The sequence below is a fragment of the Vipera berus genome (assembly GCF_964194415.1).
Source record: "Vipera berus genome assembly, chromosome: W".
Taxonomy (NCBI): Eukaryota; Metazoa; Chordata; class Lepidosauria; order Squamata; family Viperidae; genus Vipera; species Vipera berus.
Window position 1 is genome coordinate 76,325,242 of NC_138210.1, and position 18,177 is coordinate 76,343,418.

Sequence of the window (18,177 nt, forward strand, 5' to 3'; positions counted from 1 at the left end):
CGGCGAGCGTGCCCCCCTCTTCGTCCCCTCGGACCTGCCCACCCCCCAAGGCCCAGAGAGCAGGCCCGGTTTCTGTGGGGAAAACAATGGTGAAGCCATCGGGCTGCGACAGAAGCCTGCTTGTTCCCGCAGACAATGGGGCAGCTGCCCTCCAGCCCCTGGCTGCCGAACAGGTCACTCCCTCTCTGTGGTCAGTTCAAAGAAGGGGGGGGGGGCTGAGCAGAGCCGGCCCCAGCCAGGAGCCAGAGGTGTTGAGTTCCCTGGCACCAGGAGCTGCTTGGGTGGCGTTCCTGGGGGGGGGGCTTCTCTCTGCTGTTGACCTTGCAGCAGTCCAGCAGCCATTGCTTCTCCCAAATAAGTAGCCCAGCCAGGTGTGTGGCCACAGGCCCCACCTTTCCTCCCATGTTCACTTCTGTTCCCCCCCCCCATGGAGGGCTTTCTCTCCAAGTTCGGAAAGTTTCATCTGGTTCATTATTGCTAAAAAAAAAAGATTCAACACAATGTAAATTGTATTTTTATTGAGTGGAGGGCTGCCTGCTCCTTCCCTTCACCCTTGCTGTGCCCCTCCCCCGCTGTCCTTTGGCAGCTGAAAGTCGCTATAAGTAAAAACCCCTCTGGTGTTTAGCAGAAGACCGGGTGGCAGCAGCATGGTGGGGGGGTGTTTCTCACCCCCTTTTCTGACCAGCTGCTCCCTGGGGGGAAAGGGCTGGGTTGGCACACAACTGGTCCAGCCAAGGAAGCATAGAGGAAGCCAAGCCTGTGCAGTGAAGGTTCAGGACCCCCTACCCGTCCCCCAGGCTGTTAGGAAGCTGCTCCAGGCCCTCCCACTTGGCAGTGCACACAGAAGTGCAGGAGGGGGCCTGGATTGTCTCCCCCCCCCCCCGCAAGAACACTGCTTGTGGAAGGGCTGGGGAACAGCCCAAAGAAGGGCGTCTGGCACCCAGGATGTTGCACCACCTTGCCAAGCATCCTGCCAGGCTTGGGGGGGGGGGGCTGGGAGGACCTGGCCACTCTGCTGCTTCTCTTGCGCCATGAGGACCTCCCATCTTCCACTCCACGCCCAGGGGGGAGCGGGCAAGAACTAGGACCTTGCACCAGCCCTGCAAAGTTACAAGGCCGGACCGGGTGCAAAAGGACTCTTCTGCAGCCTTTCCCACCTGCACTGAGAGGAGGGGCTTTGCCAGCCCCCAGGAGGTGGGGCAACAAACCACCAGAGCTGGGGCGGTGGGCTAGACGAGCAGCTGGCTCCGCAAGTGAAGGCTGGGGGGCAGCTCCTCCCCACCCTCCGCCAGGAGCCCCTGGGGGCTGGAGGGGACCAACTGGCCCATGCTGCCAAAGCAGGGGGGCCCCACAGCTGTGCTGGGCGAGGGGCGCAACAAGGGAGTGCGCTCCGAATCGTCATCCTCTTCCTCCTCGTGCCCCAAGTCCGGTGCCCCCCCCTCACTCTGGCCGGGCACAGTTGGGTCGGTGCCCAAATCCCCTTCCGAGTCCGAGTCCTCCGGGGAGCGGATCACCCGCTGCTTGCAAACCGGGCACGTCTTCTTGGTCTGGGTCAGCCACGGGTCCACACACTTGCAGTGATAGGCTGAAGGGGGGGAACAAAGGGGTCCAGCGTCACCCCCTTCCTCCACTGCATCGCCCCATCAACCTTCCCGGCCAAGCCACGGGTCCTCAGCCGATGCCCAGCAACCTCCGGCCAGGCTGGACGCAGAGCCGCCCCCTCGCGCAGACCGACGGCCAGCCCTCAGCCACGGCTCACCGTGGGAGCACGGCAGGACTCGCAGCCGCTCCCCATCTTCGTACTCTTCCAGGCAGATGGCGCAGACGTCATACTCGTCCCCTGGGAGGAGAAGACGGGGTGCGTCAGCCCCCCAGCGCTCGCCCCTCGGTGGCCCGCGACTGGCGCAAGCGAGCCGGCCCCCTCCCTCCCAGGAGAGCGTGGGGGTCCCGGGTGGCTGCTGCCCTAAACGAGGCAGGGCAGGCGAAGCGCCGCGATCCCCGCCTGCCGCCTTTCCACGCACGTGGGCGCGCGGATCTGCGGGCCACGAAAACAGGAAGCCGGGCTGGGCGGCTCGCAGCGCCCGCGAAGGGAAGTGGTCGGAGGGCGCCTCGGCGGAGCTGCCAAAGAGCCGCGCGCCCGGCCTTATAAGGCAAGAGCTGCGCTGCGCTGGGCGGCCGCCGCTTCCTTCCTGCCCGACGCCGCGGCCCCCGCCCGGAAAGGCCCGGCGCCGCCCCCGCTTCTCCCCGGTGGCCCGAGGGGCGGCGGCCGCAGCCCTCCCGCTGCCTCGCCGGCCCGGGCCGAGATCGGGCGGGGCCTCCCGGGCCGGCGGTGCTCGGGAGGCAGGGAGAGCGGGGACGGGAGGGGCGGAGGCGGCCGGCACGGAGCAGCAGCAGCACCGGAGCCCCCGGCCCTCCTCCCCGGCCAAGGCGGGCGGCGCTCGGGCGGTCCCCGGCCAGGAAGCTCCAGCCGCTGCTGCTGCAAGGCCGGCAGGAAACGCCCGGCGGCGGGGGCTGCCTCCGAGCGTAAACCTCGCCTGGAGCGCCTGGCCCGCGGCTTCCCCTGGCCCGGCTCCACGGAAGGTCTTCCACTGCTGGGGAACGGGCGTTACCGGTGGCCCGAATTAAGCGAGGCAGAGGACGGAGCTGAGCGCTGGGGGCAAAAAAGGCCCTCCAGGCAGGCTGATGCTTGCTCAAAGCCCACTCACCTCCCCCGCCCCCCCTCCGCGGCAGCCATACCAAGGATTGCTGGGCCCAAGATAAAGAGGCTGGCACACAAAAGTGGTCAGCTTGAGGAGGGGACTATCCCAGCTCCCAGTCCTCCCCTACCCAGGATGGGACAGGCCTCTCTCTGCAGCCCCCTTGAGGCAGAAGCCTGGAACACACCAACCGCTCCCCCAGGCTTGAAAAGGGAAGAAAATGCAGGCGAGAGGAGGGGGGGGGCTGCTGCTGCAGCGCACGGCCAGAGAGGAGCCAGGTGGGCTCCACTCTGGCTGGGTAGCCAAATTCCCCTCAGCCCCCCAAGGGGTTATTTTGGGTGCCCAAGGTGAGTGGAGGAAGGCAGGTCCCCGCCCCCCCTCACCTTTCTTGTACTTGTGCACGGGGATCTTTTTCAGCTGCTCCTTGGACAACCGGTCCTTCCGCATCCTCTTCCGATGTTGGACACACCGAACAATCTGCCGCATAGGAGCAGCTTTCCCAGATTCAGATCTTATGGGGAGGGGGGGTCTGAACACGCGCACACACGCTAACGGGGCTATTCTCCAAACCCGGGGAAAGCAGAGCGGAAGCCAACATCTCTGGGACCGAGGAGCCGACAGGAGCAGCTCAGCGCTTCCTCCCAGCACCGTCCCCCCTGACCCAGGCCAGCTGCACGGGGCACCCCGAGTTTTACTGAGCCAGAAACTGAGCTCCCCCCCCCTGGGCCCCCCTCCCTGCCGGACCCCGGTGATCCCTCACCAGGATGGTGCACATCACGGCAATCACCACGCCCACCACGCCTGTGAAGGGGATGAGGTAGTAGCCCAGCGGGAAGATGTACTCGGGCATCAGGACGACGTGGCCCCTGCAGAGGAAGGGGGGGAGAAGCGTTAGGCCCCCGGGGGACCAGAGATCCCCTCCCCCCCTCCTGGAAAGAGTCCCAAGCAGATCCAGCCTCGGAAGAATGGTCCCGGCTGCATCAGAGAGGCCTACCCGTGGCCAGGCCCTGCGGTTGGGGGGGGGGCTTCCCATAAAGGGTGCAAGGAGGGTGAGGAGGGGAGCCCCTTCCTCAGAGGAATGGAGGCCACAGTGCGTAGAGGCAGAGGATGCCGACGCTCGGAGCGGCAGGAACTGAAACGGCTCCTTTCACAAACTACACCACCCACCACCACCACCCCGGCCAGAAGACCCCAGGCTGCAGGAAGCCGCACATCCCTTCGCATCTGCACAATTTTCTCAGTTTTACGTTGCAGCCGCGGCGGCTGAGTCCGCCCAAGTGTTGTCTGCCTTTGTCCTTTGCCCATTCTTCTGACGTCGGAACCCCGTGCCGAGCCCTCGCGCTTCCACACGGGCTGGGAGGCCAGTGTCAGGCCGGTGGTGGGGAGGGCGTTCATCCTGGGGGCCCCCTGCCTCCTCCTGTGCCACGGGGCCTACCCTCTCTCGTAGGTGAAGAGGCTTCGCAGGTAGGTGGCTGCCGTTTCGCCGGTGAAGACGGACGGGACCGTGATGCGCCTGCGCAGCTGGTCTGGAGAAGGAAGGGGGACGGTCAGGTGGGAAGGGGCCGGAGGGACCCCCGAAGGCCCCAAGTGAAGCCGCCTGCCTCCACTCACCATCCTCCCAGACCATGTTGAGCAGATCATCTGAGCCGACGTTATGGACAATGACGGCCAGGAACCCGGCTTGCTGAGCATGGTAGACCTGCCAGGGGACATGGGGGGGGGGACTGAGACAGCTCCCCCAGCACCTCTTCTCCACAAGCCGACGCCCCCAGGCTCTGCCCACATCTCCCTGGCCTGGGACTCTGGCGAAGGGACCCACCTTCCCCCGGCTCCTCACCTTGACATCAAAGCTGCAGTTGAAGCGTCGGACGAGGGCGACGAAGACGCTGCTGTTGGACGGAGGCGCCTGGAGGGGCAGGCAGGCGTTGGCCGGCCTGGCTTCCACCAGGAGACCCTGCGGGGGAGGCAGGCAGCTCAGGGGGAGGCAGGGAGGGGGGCAGGGAGGGAAGGGGCAGCTCTCCAGCTGCCCAGATACCCACCACGAGTCCCCCCTGGGACAGTGGGTAGCCGAAAACAGCCGGCAGGTCAGAGAAGTCCATGCTGGTGTTATGGTCCGACACCTGAGGAGGGAGGAGAGAGTGAAAGGGGCGGCCAGGGAGGGAGCACGTCCAGCCACCCTTCAGGTGTGCTGGCTGCAGCCGTGGGCCCCTTCCACCCACTCAGCAGCCCCACGGAGTCCTCCTTGGGACGCCCCCCCAACCCCCGTTGCTGCAATCTCTTTCTTCTCTGTAGTTTGCAGGGCGCCAACCAGCCCCTTCGTGGCAGGGGAGTAACTCCCCCCCAGGCGGCAAATCGGCCCCAGCCCAGCCACCCGGAGGCCATCTTGCCGGCCGAGCTCTGCAAGGGCCTTACCATGGTCCAAGCGCCCTCTAGTGGTGAGAGCCAGCATTTCAGAAGGTGGCAGGGAAAGGGGGGGCTCAACCAAGGACCCCGGGCTGTGCTGGGTGGGGGGAGCTCACCGCGTGGATGTAGCCCTTTACGGCTGGCAGCTCCCACAGCAGGCAGACTGGCAGGATGAGGGCAGCAGCGGCTGGCAGGAGGTGCCTGGGTCGCATCCTGAAGCAGGGAGGGGGGGCAGCCGGAGCTCCTAGGAAAAGGTGGCAGTGCCCGTCAGGCAAGGAAAGGGGCTGCCTCTTCCCCCCCCCCCAGCTCACTCTCAGGCAGGGAGGTGCCTGACAGACCAGCCAGGTTCTCAGCCCCACCAGGGACTAGCAGCACCGCTTATCCTGCTAGGCAGCTCTCACCCATGTCCCACCTCCTCATCCGTATGAACTCACGAAGATCACGCACCCGTCATCCCCAGCCCCCTCAGCCCAACCCTGCCGCCTGCTGCCCACGCGCAGAACAGAGGCTGGCATTCAGCTCTGGCATGCCGGGAGCACAGAGGACCTCCAGAGAACGTGGCGAAGAACTGCTGACGGGCAAAAAAGATCTCCCAGTGCCAGCCCAGTTGAGGGAGGGAGGGAGGGAGGGAGGTGGGGAGACTCCGCCACAGATAGGACCACCTGTCAGCTCAGGTAGCCTTTGGGCTGGGTGCTCATCTAGGGAGGGGCCCAGCAGCCCCCCCTCCTGGAGCCCCCTGGACCTTTCCTGCCCACTCTGCCGCGCTGCATCAAAAACTCCCTCCCTTGTGCCGATTCCGAAGGCCCCTCTGATTAGCCTACAGGCCCAGGGAAGGGTCAGCCCTGAAGCAGGCCCTGGCTGGCCCCCAGCTGCACCGGCCCTTCGGCAGGCAGTCAAAACACCCCTATACAAAGGCCGGAGCCTATGCGGTGCCGCCCCGCCCAAGTTGCTCCCTGCTTTTCAGTAGTCTGTGTTCCCTCCCCCCCCCTAAGAGTCAGGATCAGCACTGCCCCTTCTAGAATTCAGGGCTGGAACCGCCTCTTCCCACCTGGCCTCCTCCACTGAAGGGCACCTGGTGGGCCGGGCACTAGAACCCTGGACACCCGACAAGCTCCCTTGGAGCCTGGCAGGGTGGCTGCCAGGGGGTCTACAGGGCAGCCAGGCCAAAGGAGGCCTTCCACTCCTCATGCTAAACCATGTACGGAGTATTAAGCCGCAACTGGCTGGATTCGCACACAGACTTCCCAATTCAAAGGCACTTCAACGTGGCCAAACGTCTCATGGAAGGGAGCACCAACTGTCACTGAGTTGGGGCAGCCATTCTGGGCACTGGGGACGCCCAGGCCCATCCCGGGGAGGTTTCCTCCACTGTGCAGTCCAAGCCAGACTTCTCTCCGGCCCTTGGGAGGGCTTACAGCAGTCCTCACAACAACTGCCTCACACAATGACCATTTGCAGTTATGACAGCAATGGGGGAAAAAAAGTTTGCATCAAATCCCTCTATTTACGACCGTTATGGTCTGTAAAACAAATGAAAGTTAAAGTCAGATCATAAACGCAGTTGCAGTTTCCCTTAGCAACCGCTTTGCTTAAGGACAGAGTTGTCGGTTCCAATTGCGGTTGCTAAACGAGGACAGCCTGCATCTCAATCCTTCCCTCCAGAGAGAAGACCCCGGTGCGCTGAGGCGCAAGGCCCCCCCTTAGGGGGATGTTCTAAAATTCAGAGGCGGCATCCGCTAGCAAAGGCCAATCACAGCAGGGGAAAGAACCGGTGGGCATCTGATGCCAGCAGCCCAATCGCCCACCCTCGGCCAGCAGCCGCCCCTCCCCAACCCCAGGCCTCTGTTCTGGCCCCACGGCCCCACTTCCACAGCCCTCAGGAACAGTGGCAGCTCCTCTAAAGACAGCCCCCCCCCCCCGGGTCCCCAGGTTGGGTGCAAGCCCCAGTGGGCAGGGGCTCCTTGCCGATTCTCTGCTCAGCTCAGCCCCAAAGGCTGCTCCAGCGGCAAGGAGGCAGGTTGGTGGTGGGCCTGCCCGCAGGGGGCTGCGCTCAACCCGGCCATCCAGGCGCTTCAGGGGGAGCGGCTGGGAATTGCATAATCGCCTCCCCCCCCCCCCGCCCTTCTGTGGCCTTCCTGGACTGTCCCTTAGCGGCTCACCTGCACCTGCCCTGGACACTTCACTTCACCTCCCCCTCCGAGATCATCTGGACCACCCTCGCGTCTCAGCAAAGCGCCCGACGCCGGGGGTCCATCGCGGCCTTCTCCTTCTGCTGCGATGGGGGGGGGGTCTCTTGGGCCAGGGGTCCCCTCTGCTTGCTTTGGACTGACCCTCCTCCCATTCCTCCCCTCCAGCCTTGCGTCGAGGCCGGGGGCACCCAGGCTGTCCCCCCCCTCTGTGGGGAGGGCCGGGCTGCCCTGCGGGGACCCCCGCCCGGGAGAGTTCCCGAAGCCCAACGCGGAGCGCGGCGAAAGAAGCGGGCGTCCTCCGGGGTCGGCTGCCCTCCCCCCACCCTCTTCCTCCGGCCCTGCAGAGCGGCGGCGCCCCCCCCTTCTCCAGCAGCCCCGCCCGGGGAGTGGCCGGCGCCGCCTGAGCCGGAAGGGCCGCTGGGGGGGGCATCGCCCGTTCCTGCCTCCCTGCGACCCCCGCCCCCCCGGCTGCCCCCCCTCCGCCTGGCCGCGCCCGGGAAGCCCCCGAGACCCCCGCCCGGCCCCGCCTCGCCTTCCCGGGGGGGCGCCCGCCGCCCGCCGCTCCGTTTACCAGCCCTGCGCGCTCCGGGAAGAGGCGGCGCTCTCGCGAGAGGCGGGCGGGGGCGGAGACCTCCCGTCCCTCTGCGCCTGCGCAGCGGGAGGGTCGGGGCGCGGGGGACGCCGAGCGTTGTAGTCCCGCTCCGTCCTTCCGCACTCGGCCCCGCCCCCGCCCTCCCCACGTGACTCCGCCGCAGCCGTCGCGGCGCCCCGGACTACGACGCCCACAATCCTCCGCGCTCCTCCGCTCCCCTCCGGTGCGCGCGCACCCCGGCCCGAGTCACCTTGATCCCGGCGCCCGCGGAGCCGGCATGGCGGCGTCGGGGCCGGGGAAGCCCAAGACCTCCCCCAAGTCGGTCAAGTTCCTCTTCGGCGGCCTGGCCGGGTGAGCGCCGCGCGCCGGGAGGGGCTGGGCGGCGGCGGCGGCCCCGAATGGAGCCCCCCCCCGATGCGACCCCCGCCTCTCCCTCCCCCCGCAGGATGGCGGCCACGGTGTTCGTGCAGCCGCTGGACCTGGTGAAGAACCGGATGCAGCTGAGCGGCGAGGGCGCCAAGACGCGCGAGTACCGGACCAGCCTGCACGCGGTGGGCAGCATCCTCCGCCAGGAGGGGCTGCGCGGCATCTACACCGGGTGGGTAGCGGGCGGGGGGAGGGGCGGGGGGGGCGCGGGCGGGGGCTCTCGGCTGCTCTGACCCCCCCCCCGCCCCGTGCAGGCTCTCGGCCGGGCTGCTCCGCCAGGCCACCTACACCACCACCCGGCTGGGCATCTACACCGTCCTCTTCGAGCGGCTGACGGGCGCCGACGGGACGCCCCCCGGCTTCCTGCTCAAGGCGCTCATCGGCATGACGGCCGGCGCCACCGGGGCCTTCGTGGGCACCCCCGCCGAGGTGGCCCTCATCCGCATGACCGCCGACGGCAGGTGCGTCCGGGGCCCGGCTGGAAGGGGGGGCGTGGGGGGGGGCGTGGGCGGCGGCAGCTGCTTCGTTCTCTCCCTCCTCCCTTGCAGGCTGCCCCCCGAGCAGCGCCGCGGCTACAGCAACGTCTTCAACGCGCTGCTGCGCATCACCCGCGAGGAAGGCGTCCCCACGCTCTGGAGGGTAGGCGCCCCGGGCGGGCCGGGGGCTCGGATCGCCCGTGGGGGAGGGAGTCCCGGTGGCCTCTTGGGGGCCCTCGCTGCCTCCAGCAGCGGCCCCTGCCCACCCCCCTCCCGGACCACTGTTGGCCCCCTGGCCCCCCTCCCTGCGGGGAGCCTAGCCCTGCCGTCTCGCCCCCTTCCTCTTCTGCCCTAGGGATGCGTGCCCACCATGGCCCGGGCAGTGGTTGTCAACGCCGCCCAGCTCGCCTCCTACTCCCAGTCGAAGCAGTTCCTCCTGGACTCGGGTAGGTGGGTGAAGGCTGACAACAGGGAACCTTTCGGGGGTCAGCTCTCTGGAGGGGGGTCCGTGTGCCCAGGCTGCCTCCACCTGGCCGTAAGACTGGAGCCAGGGGTGCACCAAGAGGGGCCGATGGTGTGTGTGTGTGTGTGTGTGCAGCGGTCCTGCGGTAGCAGCAGCAGCCGCCTTGGGGAAGGCGCTTTGGGGGCTTCACGGTCTCTGCCCCCCCCACTGTGGCTGAGCAGCCCCCCTCTCAGGCAGAGCTCCTGGGCAGTCAGCGCTGCCTGGGGTGGGCGCAGCAGCAACACCCCCCCGCTGCCTCTGCCTCACCTCCAGGCTACTTTCAAGACAACATCCTGTGCCACTTCTGTGCCAGCATGATTAGCGGGTTGGTGACGACAGCGGCCTCCATGCCCGTGGACATCGCCAAGACCAGGTGGGGCTCCTGGGGCATCTCACCCAGGGGAGTGTGTTATGAGGTGGGGAGGGGGTGACGACCCCCGGGGAAATCTGCTAGGGCAGCGCATGCTGGCAAGGTTGAGAAACTGTGCTAGGTGCCTCTCGGAAATCCTCGGTCGTCTTTCCTGACTGCGCCTGGGGCAGGCCTGGCTCTGGCTTGGCCACTGGGCACGGGGTCTGCAGCTGGCCCCCTCTCCGGCTGAGCCCGTCCGTTGCCTCTTCTGCCTTTCTGCAGGATCCAGAACATGCGGATGATCGACGGGAAACCCGAGTATTGGAACGGACTGGTGAGTGCGGTCAGCCCATCCTGGGTGGCACCTGCGCTGGTTTGTGTCTGGGATAGAAGCAGCTTCAAACCTACCTGTCACAATGGGGCTCCTTGGGAGTCAGGAAGGCTCTGAGACTTGCATCACGGAGGGGATCAGGAAGGACACACCTTTGGGGGGGGCATGAGGAAATTGCTCCTTCCATCCCCCACAACAGCCAGGTCCTTCTGCCCCAAAAACGGTGCCCACAGAAGGCCCCCCACCACCATCCTCAGGTGAGTCTCTGCAAGGCACCTTTCGGGGTGCCCCTCTGGCTCAGCTCTGAGATGGGGTCCGAGGGGGTGGAGGTTCCTGGCGCCCATCTGCCGTCGAGAGGGAGCCTCTGGCTGTGGAGGTGCCAGGAGCTGTTGGGCCTCTTTGGACAGGCCGGGGAGAGCTGACTTCGGCCACTGCTTGCCAGCTGTTTTGGCTTGCTCTGAAGTCAGGCGCTCCGGCCTCTGACGGTGCTTGCGCACCTCTGAAATCCCTCCCCCCCCCCCGTGCTCCGTGGGATGCTCACGCTGGAGTCTGGCCAAATTCTGTTACTCCGATCACGTACCTCCATCCCGTCAAGTCCAAAGAAAGCCTGGGATCTTCTACCATAGGAGATCTCCGAGGTCCATTCCAATCCCATTTTCTATGTTCCAAATCCACCGGAAGAATTTACAATTTGGAAATTCAGTTTCCGTCGAGACAGCCTAAAACTGCTGGGCTGTTCAAGATTATTTTGGAGGTCCTGCCACCAAGCGCGGTCCTCCCAACCCCGTGCGTTTGATTTCCCCTTTTTTTGTTTTTTTAAGTATTTCTGTTAAATGCTGTTAGCTGTAGCCTCTTTCTTCTGTAGGACGTTGACTACCTCAACCCTTTGCAAATTTGATAAGCGTTGCCTCCATCTTGTCGTGAATGAAAACATGGTTGACTGACCCTTGGGCCCCCCTTTAATTGCCCTCCCGTTCCGGCTGTTGCCCTGGATGGCCCCCGGGGGGCCTCCCTGGCTGGCTTTGGCCCCGGGGGCCTTGGGGCTGCTCCAGGGCTTCCGCCAGGCCGTTCCCCGGCCGAGGGAGCAGGACAGAAGCTGCAGGGACTGAATTTAGGCAACATCCAGATAAGCGGGGGGGGGGGGGGGGAATGGCCAGTGTAGCCCAGGTGCTCTGGAGTGGGGGGGGCTGCCTGGGGGAAGGGTGAGGCCGGCACTTTGTGAGCCTCACCTGTGTGCATTGCTGCTTTGTGGGGGAGGGGTCTGGTGGTGCAACCCGGCCAAGGCAGGATGGTGGGTGGCTGGACTTTAGCAGGCCTTGGGGAGAAGCAAAGTCCAGGGGGTGGGGCTCCAGGCCAGCTGTGCACACCTGCTATGGAAGATCCTGGCTGGGTGCTGCACCCTGTCCTCTTCCCCCGCCCCCCAGGCTCAGCCGGAGGGCTGCCTCTGCCAGAGATCCCCAGGTGCTGCGTGGGGCAGCTGCGTGGTCCCTGTCCGTGTCCGGGAGAGGGTTTCCAAGAAGTTGGCTGCTTCCTTGTTCTGCTCATGCCCTTGGGGGGGCTTCTCTCTCCCCCCCCCTTTCAGGATGTGCTGGCGAAGGTTGTCCGCTACGAAGGCTTCTTCAGCCTCTGGAAGGGCTTCACGCCCTACTATGCCCGCCTCGGCCCCCACACCGTCCTGACCTTCATCTTTCTGGAGCAGATGAACAAGTTCTACGGGAAGTTCTTCCTCGGGACCTGAGGGGCTCGGCTCCCCGCTGCCAGCACACACACACACACGGCCAGGGCACATGCGAGGCAGGGCCCTCTCCTCTTCTCCTTCCAGTCCCAGAGCACAGACTGGCTCCACCCAGGATGGGGGGTGGTGGACGCTATTTATTGAGGAAGGGGGCGCGCATGGGCCCTGGGCCCGCTGCAGGGTGGCTGCGGAGAAACCAGCCGCCTCTGCTTTGTACTGAGTAAACGCAATCATGATCCAAACTGACTGCCCCTGTGAGCCCTTCCGTGTGTTTTTGTGGGGCTGGGGGGGCAGGAGGCGGAGGGCTTGCCGAGTGTCGTTCTGGCCCCAATTAACTCTCAGGGAGGCCTTCAGCCCTGTCCTAGTGGGGGCCCCGAATTGCCAGTGCAGGCAGGGTCCCGCCTTGGGAGATCCCCCGTATCCCCTCTGCACATGGTCAGGGGCCACAAGAGCTGCGGCTGGGAGATGTCCAGTGCTCATCCGAGAAGGCAGCACTGCACACCAGCCTGGCCTCCTTGCTCTGCTCTTACGCCCAAAGATCCATCCGGCAGGGCTGCCTTGTGACGGGGTGCTGCCCCCTCCCGGCTCCCATCCACACATCCCAGACAGGAAAGGCAGGCTGCAGAGCCCCACTGTCATCTGGGAGGGGGGGTTGTCTTCCACCTCATCACAGAGTTCCCTGCAGCAGCTTGGAAATGCGTGGTGGGCCGGCCCTTGGAGGCTGCCTGGCACTGGAGGCTCTTTCCAGCTTGTTCTCGCAACCTCCCTCTCATCTTCTCTAGGGCCACTGCCTCAGCAACCAGGCAGCCAGGAGGTGGGAGTGGGGGACACGGGCAAAGTTGTTATCAGACTGCAACACAGCAAGTGAGCCTCGGGTTCCACAGCCGCAAAGAGGAAGAGGGATAGGAGCCTGGCGCTTCTGTGCAGAAGTGGAGAGAAGCAAGCCAGGGCGTTTCCTCCGCAGAGGAAGATGGAGGCAGGAAAGTCCGGCCCCCACCAGATGTGGCCAGGGCTGCAGGCTGAGTGATAGTGCGAGGGACCCAGGAGGAAGTGAAGGCTGCCTCTACAAGGTCCCGGCTCTTAGTGGGGGGTCCTCCGGGGGGGGGGTCACCTGCCTGGCTGGTGGGGTGAGGCCGGGACTGTCCTTGGCTGCCCCGTGGTCTGGGTTTCCCTCGGTGGGGGCTGGTGCAGAGAAGCCCAACAGACAGACTCTGGGAGGGGGAGAGATGGGTCGAAGGCTCAAAGCTTTTATTCAGGCGCAGCAGGCGTGTGCAAGCGTCGGGGCCACACGGAGCCTTTCGTGGCTGGGCAGCTTTGCGGGGGTGGGGGCTGCTGGACCCCAGATGCCACTGGGGCTGAGAATCGGGCAGCCCCACACACTGGGGGTGGGGCCTCCTTTCGCATCCGGCCCAGAGGCCGCAGAGGAGCCCCTGGCCCTAGTGCGCTGGGAAGGGGTCCTCGGGCACCGTGTTGAGATGGCCCATGAAGAAGATGGCCAGCGTGCCGATAGTGAAGAGCAAGATGGCCAGCCAGAAGCAGAGTTTGTCCATCATCTGCCCGATCCGCACCCAGTTCTCAATCTCCTGCGAGGGAGGGGGCCAAAGGTCAGACGGGCAGGGAGGGAGAGCGTGGGGGGGTCAGGCCCCAGCCGACTCACCGCCCCCTCGGCGTTCTGATCCCTGGTGCTCTTGCTGATGAAGTTGCAGGCGTCCACACACTCCTTGATCTCCGGGGCCAGGCTGGCGAGGTTCTTGTACAGGACGGTGGTCCTCTGCACGTCCAGCCCGCCTGGGGGGGAGGTGGGCAGAGAGGGGAGTGGGTGAGAAGGAAGGGAGCGTGAACCCTCCGTCTCTCTCGCGCGCACACCTGGCTGCCAGCTGCCACGGCCTCCCTCCTCTGTTGGGCCACGAGTGCCAGCGTGGCCCTGGGCTCTGCCCACCTGTTGGCAGGTTGCCTTGGGCTGGCACAGGCCAGGAGCGAGGAGCCAAGGCGGCATTCGAGGGCAGCAGCTTCAGGCAAGGTCAAAGGCCTCTGGTCAAGGCCAGGGATGCCTGCCGCCCCCTCCCCCCGCCAAGGGTAGGATTTCAAGCCTTGGCGGGCATCGGGTGTCCCCTCGGGAATGCGGAGACCAGCTGCGAGGGCGGGCGGTCCTTGGCTAGGACAGCGCAGCCCCCCCCCCCCGGCTGGCAGGAAGCGAGGCGTCCCGAGGAGCCGCCCTGGCCCGCCCCCCCCCGCCGCGCACCGCAATCCGGCGCCCTCTGCAGCCCGTGCCGCCGGCCCTGGTGCTCGAAGAGGAGCTCGCTGCGCGCCTCCCTCAGGATGCGCTCCTCGGCCCTGGCCAGGACGGAGAAGGAGCTGCGCCGGCGCGGGCGGGGGGCGTCCTGGGACTCGTCGTCCGCGGGGCCGATGGTGGAGCCCAGGAAGCGCGGCAGGACCTTGAGGAAGAGCTGCGGGGGGAGCAGGAGGGGGCGGTCAAGCCCGCCCAGGCCCCTCCTCGCCGCCCTCCCCGCCAAGCCGGACGCCCGCTGCCCCCCCCGGCCGAGCAGCCCGAAGCAGCCCGCCGTCCCAGAGCCTGCCGTGCCGGCGGCTGGTGGCTCCGCAGGCTGCGCGCGGCGACCCGGCGGGGGGACCGGAAGGAGAGGCCGGTGCGACCGAAGCGGCCCTCAAAGTTCTTTATCCGACGTGCTCGTGGACGGAGCGGCTGCGGCTGCGGGACTTGCTGGGCTGGCAGCCGAAGGGTTTTCCGGGCGCGCCAGGATGCCCAAAGAAGCGGCGTCCACGGGCTAACTGGCTGAGGGCGGGGGGGGGGGAGGGAGGGGTTGCCTGTCCTGCCGAGGGGGCAAAAACAAGCGGTGGGATTTCCCCCTCCCGCCCCCCGCGCTGCCTTCCTTCTTCAGCCCCGGATTTCCTGCTGAGCTAGCTCAGAGGTGTCCAACCTTGGCTGGGGGATTGTGGGAGTTGAAGTCTACAAGCCTTAAAGTGGCCAGGCTTGCCCAGCCCTGATCTGCCCTGGAGGCTCCCTTGGCCTTCTGAGATCGGCTGGACTCGGCCTTTCAAGGGGCTCCGGTCTTCACCTCTGCCCCATGGCCTTCCGAAGTGAGACGGCCTCCAGGCGTCCTAGGGCATCCCTCGGCACTGGTCCGCCAGGGTTAGAGCGGGCGCCCATATGCACTCAGCCAAACCATCCCAGCCTCGCTTTCTGCCCCCCCCCAGGCGGCCCTCCTCCCTGGCCCTGAGCCTTCTTCCTCCTCCTCCTCACGCGTTTCAGTCTGGGGGACAGGAGGTGGGTGCTGGGGCTGCGCAGGGAGAAGTTCAGCACCACCACGCAGTTCATGACGATCAGCGTGGCCACCGTCATCACGAAGAGCAGGTACCTGCGCCCGGAAGGAGAGAGGCAGCGGGTGGGCCGGGCCGTTTCCTGGGCCCGGCCCTTCCCGCAGGCTGCCGGCCACTCACTTGCCAATGAGGGGGACGCTGAGGGACGTGGCGGGCACTTTCTGGCCGATCAGGATGAGGAAGACCGTCTGGGCCAGCAGGACCGATATGCTGATCGTGCACTTTTGGCCACCGGCTGCCAGGCAGGAATCTCACTGGTGAGGCGGCCCGGGGCCTCCCAGTGCCCCTCCCTCTCTCCCCACCCCCCCAACCCAGCAGCCCCCAAGCCTTCCGGTCTGTGTGCCCCCAGCCCCCTTGCGGCAGCTGCCCCCCACCCGCTCACCCTGGGCGGGCACAAAGTAGACCAGGACCATCAGGGAGGAGATGAGGACGCAGGGCACAATGATGTTGATGACGTAGAAGAGCGGCTTGCGCTGGATGATGAGGAAGTAGTGCACCTCGGAGAAGCCTGGCGCCTCCAGCCCGGCCAGAGGGGCCAGCATGCGGCGGGCTGGGCGGTGCCGGATGGCCCACTCCCCGTTCTCTGAAACAGAGCCCCAACCCCGGGCGTTCCAGCTGATGGCTCTGCGCTGGGCTGCCCAGGGGCCCCCGAGGCCAGGGGCTCCGAGAGCCACCCCTCATGGGGCCCTCGCCCCTCCCCTCCCAGCTCAGCGTGCAGCCCCCTCCCCAGCTACCTGTGAAGGCAGTGGTGTCAATGAGCACCTCCTCCACCGGCTCGTGGGTGTTGTCATCCCGGCCGTAGAGCAGCTCAATCTCTCGGGCGTTGTGGGTTTTGGACCTGAGGGCCAGAAGACCAGCAGGCCGGGGGAAGGCCGCCCCCCTCCTTCAGCAACCCCCCCCCCAGCTGCAGCAAGGAGGCCCGGATGACCCCCCACCCAGAGCCCCCAACGCACCGGAAAACCAGGGAGCAGTTCTGCCAGTCGAAAGGGAAGAAGGTGACCTCTATGGGGCAGAAGCTGCGGAAGATGGCGGGGGGTAGCCAGTACAAATTCCCCTCGGGGAAGATCAGGACGTTGGCGGAATAGGCCACCTCAAATTGGCCGTCAATGCTGGGGGGGGAAGGGGATGTTAGGAGGAGGAAGACGCCTCCCTTTGGTAGCCCCCCCCACCTCCTCCACTCACTTGTTCTCCAGGACGATGTCCGGCAGCCACACCAGGTCAGCTGGCACCCGAAGGGCCTTGTCGTATTCCTCACTGCTGAAGTTCAGCCGATAGTCCACCCATTCCTGAGGCCACGAGGGGAGAAAGGCGGAGGTGACCCTCTGGCAGGGCAGGCCCCCCCCCTTGGAACCCCCCAAGTGGGGTGGACTGAAGTCCAGCCTCAGCTGCTACTCCAGAGGCCTGGAAGGTGGAATGCCAGGGCTGCCCAGGGGGGAGATGAAGCCCCCCCCAGGGAGCCTCAAGTGGTGGGTGGGCAGTGGCCATGCAAAGTGGGGCAGGGGGTCCTTGCCTGAGTGATCCAGACATTAGTGGTCAGCGTTTCCTCTTTGGCATTCTGGAGGGAGGGAGGGAGGGAGAAAGGAAGCATTCACCACTCCTCAATTCTCTTGAAGCCCCCTGGTCCCCCCTTCCCTCCAGGGGTGGGGAAAGGCCCCCCCCTACCAGGGAGATGAGGTTGGTGAGGGTCAGCTTCAAGTAGACCGGCAGCACTTCGCCCACCCTCTGTGCCGGCCAGCAGTTCTTGTCATAGTTGGCAAAAAGGCGGTTGAACAGCTCGAGCTCCTTGTTGCCCTCTGGGGAGCCTGTGGGGGGAGTGGGGGGGGACAGGATGAGCCCCGAGAGAGCACCCCCCCGCCCCAGGGCCAAGCGATGCCCTCTCCTTACCGAGGGCCGCCCGGCTGAGCAGAAGCCCCAGCCAGAAGCCCCAGGCCAGGCTGCCCACCACCTCCATGGCCAGTCCGAGGGAGGCTTTGCGGAGGGGCAGAGTTATTTTGAGATTGCTCCTAGCTGGGGGGAGGAGGCGGCACCGGATATCCTCCCCCCACAAGCATCAGAGGCATTCGCTTCCCAGGCTCTGGAGCACCTGTTGGCACATGCTTGGCATCCGTGGCAGAGCAGCTGGGGACGAAGGGCAATGCTCGGCTCTCCCCACCCCAGGGGTCTGGCCTGGGGGTCCTCTGCTGGGAGTGCCCCACAAGCAGGCTCCCTCCCCCAGGCCAGCCTGAAGGGGGTCAGTGGGCCACAGCCCCACAGGGGATGGCTGCGTGTGACACACACACACCCCGGGCGCCCCTGCCCCCCGATGGCGAGCGCAAGGCCACCCTGGGACCGTTTGACAGGGAGAGCAAAGTGAGGCAGCTGCAATTCTTAACTGCAGAAAAATCCGAGAGGAGACTGGACGATCCACCCATCCAATCAAATCTGTCCCAAGCACCAGGGCAATGCACGAGGACTAGAGACTTGGAGGTGCAAGCTCTCCTTCCTCTCCTCCAGCAGCTCACCTCCAAAATCCAGGCATCAGTTAGGACAGTCGAGGGAGCTGCAGCTGGTCAAAAGCTTTGCCACCCAATGATCCATGGCAAGGGTGGGGGAGGGGCTGTGGCCAGTGGAAACACACCTGTCCCAGGGCAGAAAACCTGCTCGGCGTTACACTCATTTCTTCTCTGCATTCCCACAATGCACGGCAACACTTAAAACATCAAACAGAATGACAGGGCTGGAAGGGACCTTGGAGGTCTTCTAGTCCAGCCCCCTGATCAAGCAGGAGATCCTATACCATTTCAGACAAAGGGCTGTCCAATCTCTTCCTTAAAAACCTCCAGGGTTGTGGTCCAAGGGGCAGGACTGGGAAGTGGGGAGGGGGTCCTTGAGCCGCAGTGGGGCTTGGCTTTGTGACCGCCTACGCATACAGCTGAAGCCAGCGGTGTCCAGGGGGCTGGGATGGAGCTAGGAGACAGTGTTCACCTCTTCCGGAGACGGGGAGCTATTTCCTCCCCCACCCCCACTCACCAGGCCCACTGAGGCCATCAGGGGCTCAGCCTTTGCCCTGCAGCCTCTGCTTGGGGGGTGCCCCAGAGTCTTCCCCACCAGGCATTCCTAACCTGTGCTGGGGGGGGGCTTTGAGCCTGGTTCTGAGCTGGGG

The 18,177-nt window shown here is 65.7% G+C and overlaps 3 protein-coding genes across 7 annotated transcripts; 1 reads left to right on the top strand and 2 right to left on the bottom strand.

Moving 5' to 3' along the window:
* Positions 1-501: 501 nt before the first annotated feature.
* On the bottom strand, positions 502-7,895 carry RNF167 (ring finger protein 167). 4 transcript variants are annotated; one of them, XM_081342454.1, is made up of 10 exons: positions 7,860-7,895; positions 5,216-5,343; positions 4,736-4,816; positions 4,534-4,650; positions 4,308-4,395; positions 4,132-4,222; positions 3,457-3,562; positions 3,080-3,173; positions 1,760-1,840; positions 502-1,585 (listed from the first exon to the last, which is right to left on the bottom strand). In XM_081342454.1, the coding sequence occupies exons 2-10, from the start codon at positions 5,309-5,311 to the stop codon at positions 1,230-1,232; spliced, it is 1,110 nt and encodes a 369-aa protein (XP_081198580.1). In that variant the 5' UTR covers positions 5,312-5,343; positions 7,860-7,895; the 3' UTR covers positions 502-1,229. The 4 variants fall into 4 exon arrangements, with proteins under 4 accessions (XP_081198580.1, XP_081198579.1, XP_081198578.1 ...); XM_081342453.1 differs by lacking the exon at positions 7,860-7,895 and adding an exon at positions 7,259-7,603; XM_081342452.1 differs by lacking the exon at positions 7,860-7,895 and adding an exon at positions 6,469-6,679 and having other exon boundaries at positions 5,216-6,421.
* A 146-nt stretch (positions 7,896-8,041) lies between these two features.
* On the top strand, positions 8,042-11,941 carry LOC308676656 (mitochondrial 2-oxoglutarate/malate carrier protein-like). Its single transcript, XM_081342643.1, has 8 exons — positions 8,042-8,231; positions 8,326-8,478; positions 8,561-8,767; positions 8,855-8,945; positions 9,138-9,228; positions 9,558-9,657; positions 9,916-9,967; positions 11,547-11,941. The coding sequence occupies exons 1-8, from the start codon at positions 8,158-8,160 to the stop codon at positions 11,700-11,702; spliced, it is 924 nt and encodes a 307-aa protein (XP_081198769.1). The 5' UTR covers positions 8,042-8,157; the 3' UTR covers positions 11,703-11,941.
* A 992-nt stretch (positions 11,942-12,933) lies between these two features.
* Positions 12,934-18,112, bottom strand: CHRNE (cholinergic receptor nicotinic epsilon subunit). Of its 2 annotated transcripts, XM_081341866.1 has the most exons (13): positions 18,045-18,112; positions 16,920-17,724; positions 16,698-16,837; positions 16,546-16,590; positions 16,218-16,321; positions 15,989-16,144; positions 15,770-15,873; positions 15,418-15,618; positions 15,156-15,270; positions 14,959-15,073; positions 13,942-14,146; positions 13,357-13,487; positions 12,934-13,282 (listed from the first exon to the last, which is right to left on the bottom strand). In XM_081341866.1, exons 2-13 carry the CDS (start codon positions 16,984-16,986, stop codon positions 13,136-13,138), a joined length of 1,530 nt encoding a protein of 509 aa, XP_081197992.1. In that variant the 5' UTR covers positions 16,987-17,724; positions 18,045-18,112; the 3' UTR covers positions 12,934-13,135. The 2 variants fall into 2 exon arrangements, with proteins under 2 accessions (XP_081197992.1, XP_081197991.1); XM_081341865.1 differs by lacking the exon at positions 18,045-18,112 and having other exon boundaries at positions 16,920-17,942.
* Between the last annotated feature and the right edge of the window lie 65 nt (positions 18,113-18,177).